The sequence below is a fragment of the Pteropus alecto genome, unplaced genomic scaffold (genome assembly GCF_000325575.1).
Source record: "Pteropus alecto unplaced genomic scaffold, ASM32557v1 scaffold37, whole genome shotgun sequence".
Taxonomy (NCBI): domain Eukaryota; kingdom Metazoa; phylum Chordata; class Mammalia; order Chiroptera; family Pteropodidae; genus Pteropus; species Pteropus alecto.
The window spans coordinates 251,833-261,729 of record NW_006440605.1 but is presented as its reverse complement, the minus strand read 5'-3'; the positions used below and the strand labels follow the sequence as shown (position 1 = coordinate 261,729).

Genomic DNA, 9,897 nt, shown 5'->3' with positions numbered 1-9,897 from the left:
GGAAAGACAGGAAGCAGGGATGGCTTTGAAAGGGGGCTTTATGTAGTCCACGTACGTAGTCAGACCTGACCCTTGGCAGTTCTGCAACCTCCAAGCTGGGATCCAGGGCTAGTGGGTGGCTGGGCCGGCATGTTGTCCAAGGTCCCCACACCTTTGTGCCTTACTGTCCCCGGGGGAATGCTTGGTTCTCCAGAGGATCTGCAGAGGAATAGTGACTTCCAGTGGATCCCTCTCCCCATAAGCAGATACTGAGCAGCCCCCAGGGAAGTGGGGTGGGGGCTTATCCCCTCCCGAGGCACTGTGATGCCTTCCAACCCATCCAGAATTTCTACGTACCCCAGAAGCCAACATCGTCATACACTTCTGTTTCCCTGATGGAGAGCACAGATGGATCAGCAAGGGTCATCCTGGCCTATCGACTGCCCCCCTTCCCTAACCCCCTGCATCAGGGCATTACTCACAGGGGCAACAACGCTGTTCTAGGCACGTAGCCATCTACGAAGAGAGTGGGAATGGGTGAGTCTTGGCTCGGTGGTGTGAGCCCTGTCTCCCCAGGGTTACCTGGTCCGGCTCACTCACACTTGCCCTTGGTGTCCCTGCACAGCATCTCTTCCTTGTTGGTGAACTCGATCACCTCCAGGATCTCCCCACGCCGGATCCCCAGGTACTTGCCACCCCCACGACGCGTCTTGGCATTGGGGTCAATCATCATCCTCGTCTGAATCACAATCTCCCCCTCAAACTAGGGAGGTACATGTTAGAGCTTTGGCTTGTGCTGACACCCTCCCCCCGCCCTTGCCCAGGAGCCCCAGCTTCTTCCTGAGGATGGAATTCATGGGGCCTTGGTCAATTAGGCTGAGCCCAGCCCTCCTAGGGCTCTGGCTTAGCCTGGTGTCCACACCTTGAACTTCTTCCGGAACTCCCTCTCAGCTTTCTCTGCCTTCCGGATCTGCTTCAGCACCTTCGGGTCCGTGGGCAGCAACGGCTGTGGCTGGAGGACCTTCTCCTTCCTGAGCCCCCCAGTGAATTGGATACTCGTGAGCAAGATGTATTCCTCAGCGGTCCCCTTCTACTTCCCTTCCAGAGCTCAGCCCCTCCTTGTCCCACCCCACTTGCCCTGTGTTACCTGAGCTCAGAGTCTTGTGATTTTCTAGGTGATTGCTGGGTGGGTGGCACTTCATCTAGGGGCAGTCAAAACACAACTTAGGGCGGAGATTGTTGGCTCAGCCTCTCTTGGCCCTGGTGGCTTGATCTTGAGTGAGCTTTCCTTGTGGCAGTTCTTAAGACATCCTCTCATTCTGGCCAGGCCCCTTCCCAACCCCTGCTGTGCCCACCTGCCCATCCTCTCCCCAGGCCTTTGTCCTTGGTTGTGAGTTGTACTGGATTGCCTCTCATTTTCTTAACTTGTGACACACGCGAGGCATGGCAGAAATATTCACGTTAATTCAACCTTCACAACAACCTTACTCATGACAGGCAGGCAGTACTGTCATTCTCAACTTGCTGATGAGATAAAGGCCCTGAGGGATAAAGTGATCTGCTCAAGGTCACCCAGCTGGTAAGGGGGTAGAGAGGCAGGATTTATTTGCACACTTTTGAGGCTACTTTATATCTGGCACTAGAGCAGGTTGAGTTCTGGGAATTAAAGAGATTTGGGTCAAAAATGAGGCAAAAGCATATCCCGGAGGCAAACTAAGTCGCCCTCTGAGAAGGGGCTCATTGGGTGGGGTTCTTGGACTGGCCTGGCTCATGGTGAGGCTGGACTGTAAGGGATGTCTCCCAGGGTGAGGCTGACTTTACTGGCAAGTGGCCAGCCTTCCAGGTAGGCGCCTGCTTGCCGAAGGGTTGGCTTATCGCTAGAGCCTCATGAACAGGTGAGTGAAGCCTCCAGAACCTGAAGCCCCCAGCTTTTCGTTGTCCTCTCTGAATAACTCCAAGTGTCTTGACATTTTGGGCCAGCAGTCCCTCCCATCAGGCAGCCCACTGAGGGGTATTTGTGTGGTAGTATACTCTCACCCTTCAGACACTGAATGTGCCTCTAGCCTCAGCCTGGTGCTCAGATGATGGTGCCATCCATGGTCCCACCCAGAATATTCCTTCAGCAGCTTCTGCCTCTCCCAGAGGCTGCCCAGTGTGGAGATGGTCACTCAGCTGGGAGCAGTTTTGACGTCGGCACCCCAGAGCCCCTATAAACCCACCACAGCACAGAGCACACACTTCGTGGGCACTGTGTTACGGGGCGGACCTGGTGCACCTATGGCCCAAGATTCCTGGCAGTGTGACCTTGAGCTAGCTCCACAGGGGAAGGCAGGCTCCTGTGGGTGGCCTGCTCAGATGCTGGGAAAGAGCTGGCCCCAGCCCCCAGCTGCTACTGCTCCAAGTGAAGTGGAGAGTGGGAGGATAGACTTGAAAAGGACAAAGCCGCCTTTGGGACAATCTGTACTAATAGCCCCACACTGTCTCAAGAAGGGGGAGATCCAGGGATGATCGTATTCGATGGGAATCTTGAAGGATTCGGTGCAGGGGCAGTGAGCAGAAGTGGAGATGTTCCTGGTCTGTACGGGGTTAGGGGAGAGGAAGAGGGGTTGGACTGTGCCTGCAAGGCTGCTGGGAAGTAGTGGAATGGCCAGAGGCATTCTACTACATCCAGGTCCCAAACAGTGCCCCTCCCAGAGCAGAGCCACAGAGCCTCACTGGAGCGGAAGCAGGAAGGCCCCTGCCAGGAAGCTCTGTGCTAACTTGGAGGGCTGTTGCAAACAGCCCCTGGGGAAAGCTCAGAAGCAGCCACAGAGGCAGCAGGCCAGGTGGGGGCTGCTGATGGGGAGGATGAGGTAGCATCCTGAAGATACATAACCCTGATGGAAGGTTCCCCTGCAGGAGGCCCTTTCAAACCAGGGCAGGGACACAGCCTGGGAGCAGAGGCCCCGGGCTCCTCTGTACTGGCTGTGTGAGCTGGGGCAAGTCACTTCTTGGGTCTTCAATTTTGCACATCTATACAGTGGTCATGACATTGCCTTGGGAGGTATAGGGCAGTGTAGACTCAGTGACACACATTTAAAGTGCTTCCATGGAAGTTTGTGAGGTTGGTGAAGGCATTAACCGTGGAGCTGGGTTGGAGGTGTGGGCCTGCTAGGCCAGCATCATGCCCTCCCAGAGCAGAGACTTGGAAAAGAAAGAGAAGGGTCCTTTGGAACTCCAGAGTGGAGAGAGAGAGATGCCAGAGCCACACCCTGTGTCCAGCCTCTCTTTGAGTTCTAGGTCCAAGTCCTCAGGTACCTCCAACACAACAAACAGGTCTATGAGGGAACCTGACACTTTTGTCTCTGACTCAGAGATGGCTCCACTACTATATCCAGGCTCAAGTCAAGGCTCCATACTTGGGCCTCATCCAAGTCAAGCTCACTTACTCCCTCTCACCCCTGCTTAATATACCGCCAAGTTGTCTTGCCACTTTTTACCTGATCCTTCCACTGTCACCACCCTGAGCTGCAGCCCTGACCTGGCTACCCACGCTCACTGGCTATTGGCATCTATGCTGCCCTTCCTCACATTGTTCCGCCCACCAGGAGCTGCTATGATATTTCTGAAAAGCCCCTCCTACCCTCTGCTTGCTCCATGCTGTCAGGGAATTGGATTGGTGCTTGGCCTCACACCAGCAGCATGGCAAAAAATGCCCTAGCAACAGATGTGTCCCAGGTGCCTGGACCCACCACCAACAAACCTCTGCCCCTGGGGCTGGATCTGGAATCGTCTGTGGGCTCCACTTCATCATACAGCTCGTAGATCTCATCCGGGTCCCTGCAGGGATACTTGAGATGAGGGCCTCTTTCAGCCTCATGACCTGCTTCATAACCTGCGCCTACATCCACTACTCCCCACACTCACTGTGGGATGGCCTTAGGCTGTTGGGCCTGGAAGTGGATTCCAGCAGAAGAGTGGGTCCTCCGCAGAGCTGTGGAGAGATAGGAGCGGGAGGGAGGCAGGCATGGCCAGTGAGCCCCTGGCCCGTCCTTTCAGCCTGGGCTGCCCTGACCCACCTGTGGCTGCTGCTGAGGGTCTCTGAAAGCTCTGGACGTCCCTGAGGCCCGGGGGCAGCGGGGGTTTGGCTGGAGGGGGTCCCAGGCTGCTGACAGAAGGCAGAGGCCTCCGCCGGGGTGGGCGACCAGGTTTGAGGCCCAGCCTTGACCCTCCACTGTGGGTGAGCGCTCCTGACCTCTGTTGCCTGACTCCAAACCCTGGGCTAAGCAGGAACCTGGGGCCGGAGCTCGCAATGGCCGTGGGCAGTGAGCTCTCTGAAAGAGAGCCAGGTAGCGGAGGCTTTCTAGAGAGATTCCCAAAAAACTCCGTCTGCCCGGGCTTTTTGGGCAGAGCACTGGACTCTGGCTGTGAGAACTTGCGGGGGTGCCCCTGGCCCTCGGGCCTTGTAAACCTCCTGGGGATCAGGCTGACCTCGGGCTCTGAGGATGTCCTGGGGATGCTGCCCAGCTCAGGCTGGGGGAGTTTCTTAGAGAGTGCTTTGAATTCGGACTGCCTTGGCCTCTTGGGAAACACGCAGACTTCAGGCTCTGAAGACGTCCTAGTGAGGTCACCAAACTGAGGCTGCAAGGGCTTCTTGGGGAGGTCATTTGGCTGAGGCAGTGGGAGCCTTTTTGGAAAGGCACTGAAGTTGGGCTGTGAGGCGTCGGGGTGGGGCTCACTGGGCTCAGGCTTCCAGGGCGGCATCTGAGGGACTTCGCTGAACTCGGGCTGTAGCAGGGACTTCTTAGGGAGGCCAGTGACCTGGGGCTGCTGAGGCTTTTTGGGGAACTCACTGAACTCAGGCTGTGGGGGCTTCTTTGGAAAGGTATTGAACTCAGGCTGCAAGGGCTTCGGGGTGGCTTCATTGGTCTCAGGCTGCCAGAACTTCCTAGGGAATGCACTGAGTTTGGGTTCTGCTGGGGGCCTGGTGGGGTTGCTGAGCTCAGGCTGCAGGGGCTTCCGGGCAAGTGCACTGGGCTCCGGCTGTAAGGCCTTCTGAGGGGCCTCATTGACCTCAGGCTGCAGGGGCTTCCTGGGGAATGAAGTGGCTTCGAGCTGTGGGAACTTCTTGGAGAGTTCACTGAATTCAGGTTTGGAGGGTTTCTTGGGCAGATCGGTGAACTCGGGCTGTGGGGGTTTCTTGGGGAGGTCAGCGAACTCGGGCTGTGAGGGCTTCTTGGGCACTGCACCGAACTCGGGCTGCGGGGGTTTCTTGGGGAGGTCAGTGAACTCGGGCTGCGGGGGCTTCCTGGGCACTGCACCGAACTCAAGCTGCGGGGGCTTCTTGGGGAGGTCAGCGAACTCGGGCTGTGAGGGCTTCTTGGGCACTGCACCGAACTCGGGCTGCGGCGGCTTCTTGGGGAGGTCAGTGAACTCGGGCTGTGGGGGCTTCCTGGGCACTGCACTGAACTCAAGCTGCAGGGGCTTCTTGGGGAGGTCAGCGAACTCGGGCTGTGAGGGCTTCTTGGGCACTGCACCGAACTCGGGCTGCGGGGGTTTCTTGGAGTGTTCACTTAGCTCAGGCTGCGGAAACTTCTTGAGTTTCTTGAACTCAGGCTTTGGGGATTTTAAGGGGAGCTCGCTGGTCTCCGGCTGAGAGGCCTGGAACTTTGCTTGAAGGCTCCGGAAGTCCTGATGGCTCCCCTAGGGGACACAGAGCCAGTCAGGCAGGGACTGGTACACACAGGGGTGGTGGAGAGATGGACGTTGGGACACAAGGACATTGTCACAGACACATTGCCACTTTCCTCTTGTTCTTTAACCACCTCTTCCCCCATGCCCCCAGTCCCTTCTGTTCTAATTGCAAAATACATCCGGCATTTAACCACTTCTCACAGACTACAGTGCTGTCATCCGCCAGAGGCACTGTCCAGTTGCCTCCTCCCTGACTCCTGCCCACCCTCCATCTCTGGTTAGTGTCCTCAGAGCAGCTGGAGGAAACCTGTTAACCCTGAATCCCCAACCGGCACTATTTTTCTCTTAGTACCCACCACCATGTATTATATTTATTTCATGTATATTTTTAAATGTGTGAGCAGTGACTTTGCTCATTTGTTGCTATCCTCCCAATGCCCAGCACACAGTAGGTACTCAGTAAATATTTGTTGAAATAAACAACATAGAGGGCACAAAGTCAGGTGTATACTCAGCTGCATCCAGTCTGATTCACATAGATGGATGCAGAGACACCTGACCTGGTGGCAAATGTGGCACAGGGTCTCTCACAGTCTCAGATGCCCCAGGTGATGGTCAGGGACACAGTCCACAATGGCCATGAGGACTGGCAGGCATGCCTCGTGAAACGGGCACGGTCAGATGCATATGCCATGTATAGTACATGAAGTTTGTCCCAGGTGCTGTGGGGACCACCCTGTACCAACATTCAGACACAGGCAGATGCACAAAGTAGGCTGGACCTGCTCTGATGACAAATTCTCCAGAAGCCCCCAAGCCTGGCTTCACCTGGGGGAGATGGGGGAGGGAGGGGAAGGGCAGAACTACATGGCCTCTCCTGCCCGTAGCTCACTTTCCTATCTAGAGAATGTGAGAAAAGGCTGCGATTCCTGCCTGGGGTCTGAATATGCCTCTGAAAGCCACCCCCTACCCAGTGGGTGACCCGTGGGGTTAAAAGGTCATGCCTGGGGGGGACTGGCAGAGGTGGGAGCAGGCAGCAGGTGAATGACCTACTTTGTCATCCATAGGAAGCCCCTGTGCTCACCCTGGCCGTCTGTTACCAGTTGCTGTTCATGCTGACCTGGGGCGAAGGGAGTTGTCTGAGGCCTCTTATCTTTCCCCCTAATAGTCGCAGCCTAAGCCAGGGACCTAGGCAGGCCCCTTGGAGCTCGACTGTCCCAGAGCTGTGTCCTGGCTGCTTCTCACCTCTGGGCTTTTGTGTTGGTCATTCCCATTTCCCAGATGGCTTTCCTGGCCCCTTCTGCCGCTCCACTCTTGGAATATGCCCCCCAATTTCCACCTGTGGCACCCCTTGCCTCCAGCCAGTGGGGACTCTCCCAGGGCTTGGGGATTCACTCACCATGGCTGCAGGCGGATGATGGGCCACAGGGTGAGTGGGACCTGAGCTGGGGCTGCTGCCTTCAGGAAGTGACTGTGGCTTCTGCTCCACAGGCCCCACTGGTTGGGGAGGGGAGAGGAGGAAGGAAGAGGGGGGAACGGCCTGGCCCCAGGTTTGTCTCCAGATCTAGCCGTCCACTTCTTTGAGTTCCTGACCTGCCAGCTAGTCTCCCTGCTTTGTGCATTGCAGGTCAGTGCATTCACAATGTAGTCACTAGTTTCTGGGCTCTCTGCTGTCCCCCTTCATTCCTACCACATGATCTGCTAACCTCTGGGCTCCAAGGAGCACATGGTGCCAAACCCTGACGACCTCCTACCAACAGAGGCAGGCCAAGGCCAACTGCAGCCGGGGCCTCCTTGAGAGGGGCGTTCTCAGTGGGGAAGGGGAACAGTCTGCTCTTGGCAGGAGACCCAGGACTCTGCTGAGTGTGATGGGTGAGGCCTTTCTGCTGCTCCTTACCTCACTTGCCTTCCTCATTTCAACATTTCACTGTGGTCCGACTCCGGGCAGTACTTCCCTTTTGCAGGGGCAGATGTCATGTGGGGCCGTGGATGGCTGTAGCTGAGCAGATGGCCCACTGGGATGGCAGATTTGAGGGTGGGCAGGTAGGCAGTATCCAAGGCTTTGGCCCCTAAGGACACCCCAGGTTCCCATTGGACAGAGGGTGGGAGGAAAATCGAGACAGCTGGGAGGTCAGAGAAGAGGGTGTAAAGGTGGTGGGCAAGACCAGCGCCGTTAGGACGTGAGGCTCAGCCAGATAAGGTCCCTGGGAGGTCAGTGACCTCAGTGCACAGAGGGAGGGGAACCCAGTAGGAGAGTGCAGAGCCCTGATTCTCAGTTTAGCCATGCCCTGGGGTTGCCTGAGGCGTTTACGAGGAGGCGGTCCCAGAAATTCTGACTTAGTTGCTATGGGGTGTGGCCTGAACCTGGGGGTGTCTTAGACACTTGTGGGGCAATTTTAAGGTACAGCTAAGCTGAGAAGTACTGGTGCCCATCAGTCCCCCTCAGTCCGTGTTTTAAGGTGCAGGGTCTGCCTCCGGTCCGTGGTAGGATTCAGGTGCTGCAACATCCCAGGTGATGCTCATACTGCTGGTCCGAGGGTCACACCTGAAGTAGTAAGGACATAGAAGTTCCAGAAAGATCCAGGTGAGACAGGGAAGGAGGCTCTTGTCTTGAGCTCTTTTTGCCTGCCCTGCCACGAAGTCCACAGGCAGCACAGTTGGAAGTGACTGCCTATTGATGTGTCTGCTTTAAGAGTACAGCCTGAGGATTCTGGAGCCTCTGTGCTTGTGCATCCTGTCCCTGCACAGACAAACATGGATCCTGAGTCACATTTCCAGACAGGGTCTCGGAAGGCCAGGGATGATGAGGTCTGGGTCCTCTCTGGGTCTCTGGCACTAGACAGCACAGGCTGGTCATAGGCTGGCTGACTCAGTATTTGGTGAGGGAATAAAAGAACAAGGGCTGATTGGCTGAGAGCATACTGTCGGCGCTCAATCAAGGTAAGCTAAAGGACTGAATGACAACTAGTGACTCCCCAGGCTCTGGGCAGGCCACTTGGTGTGGACACCCCTAGCCTGGAACTTGGAGTTTAAAGGGTTCCTCCCTGGTGGAACCCCTGCCAGCATGGAGGGTCGTGTGCTCCCTGTTCCCCTTTGTGTGTTGGCACCATCCTGGAGGCTCCCCGCTGGGGCCTCGCTGAGTGGCCTTGAACATGGACAGAGGGCTGCACTTGGAGCTGTGAACCAGAAGCGGGGAGAACTGAGCGCTGGCCAGAGTCTGACTTGGTGCCTTGAGGGTGTGTGTGGGGGTTTGTTGGGGCAAGTGTCTGGAAATGTGTGGGCTAGGGAGGGGTCCAAAGCTGAGAGCTGCAGCTGGCGCACACCTGGTCCCTGTGCGCAGTAGCCAGAGGCAGTGCACCCGACTGCCCTAATCCAGGGGGATGGGGTAGGGGGGACGGTGGCCCAGGCAGCCACATGAAGCACCAGGAGGACTGAGCATGTGGGTGGCTGATCCTGGAGCCATAGAGTGTGCAGAAGAGTTGGGAGCCCGGGATGGGCATGCTCGGGCTGTGGCATCCTTCACCTCCTGTCTCCCAGTTCTGGGTGGGGGTAACCCAGCAGGCATATGCCAGTATCAGAACTGGTGCTGGATAACTGCCGGGCGGTGGACAGGCACCTGGCCAGCCACACATGGAATGAAGCCTCCTGGAGTGGCTCAGTCTCTTCAATGAGAACCTGCAGTCTCTGGCCCGCCTGCCCGCGTTGGGACAGCTGCTCAAGGTGGGTGCCTGCCAGGATGTGCAGGCCCCTCTCATTCTCCCTCAGTCTGACACTCCTGTGCACTCTGCTGTGCAGGCTGGGGCCCTAAGAGGACTCAGCTTTCAGGCATCCTGAAGTCGGGGTGGGGGTGGTTTGTACCGTACCTTGGCCAGAGGGAGGACAGGAGCTGTGGGTACCTAGAAGGGACACCGGGAGCAGTAACGATTCCCAGGCGAGAAGACAGAAGTGGGATATGAACTGGCAGGAGGGAGGAAGGAGGTTGTTTTTGGAGTGGGCAGGATCCCCAGGTGACTTAGCTCCCTAGGCCTCAGCGCAGAGCTTCAGCTGACTCCAGGGCAGTGGAGGCTGTGGACCCCTTATTCTCCTGGGAGGGGTGGCTGCATCTACATGGGTCATAAGGTGGAGGTGGGAGTGTACCTGGACCAAGATGTTGGCCCTGGGTCTCTGAAAGGTCCTGACAGACTGGGAAATGTCATGGCCTGGATTTGGGGGTGGCTGAGGGACCCTGGTACCCTGGAGATCGGT

The 9,897-nt window shown here is 56.9% G+C and overlaps 1 protein-coding gene across 1 annotated transcript in view; it reads right to left on the bottom strand.

Annotated features, from left to right (window-relative positions):
* Window positions 1–6: 6 nt before the first annotated feature.
* Window positions 7–9,897, bottom strand: part of PRAM1 (PML-RARA regulated adaptor molecule 1) — an 11,850-nt gene continuing 1,959 nt past the window's right edge. The window contains exons 2-11 of the mRNA XM_015593462.2: window positions 7,550–8,197; window positions 4,038–5,661; window positions 3,886–3,952; window positions 3,722–3,798; window positions 1,127–1,181; window positions 902–1,010; window positions 580–742; window positions 462–495; window positions 337–371; window positions 7–198 (exon numbers count right to left, since the gene is read on the bottom strand). Coding sequence (XP_015448948.1) covers window positions 161–198; window positions 337–371; window positions 462–495; window positions 580–742; window positions 902–1,010; window positions 1,127–1,181; window positions 3,722–3,798; window positions 3,886–3,952; window positions 4,038–5,661; window positions 7,550–7,567 — 2,220 coding nt within the window. The 5' untranslated portion in view covers window positions 7,568–8,197 and the 3' untranslated portion in view covers window positions 7–160. The remainder of the gene's footprint in view (window positions 199–336; window positions 372–461; window positions 496–579; window positions 743–901; window positions 1,011–1,126; window positions 1,182–3,721; window positions 3,799–3,885; window positions 3,953–4,037; window positions 5,662–7,549; window positions 8,198–9,897) is intronic.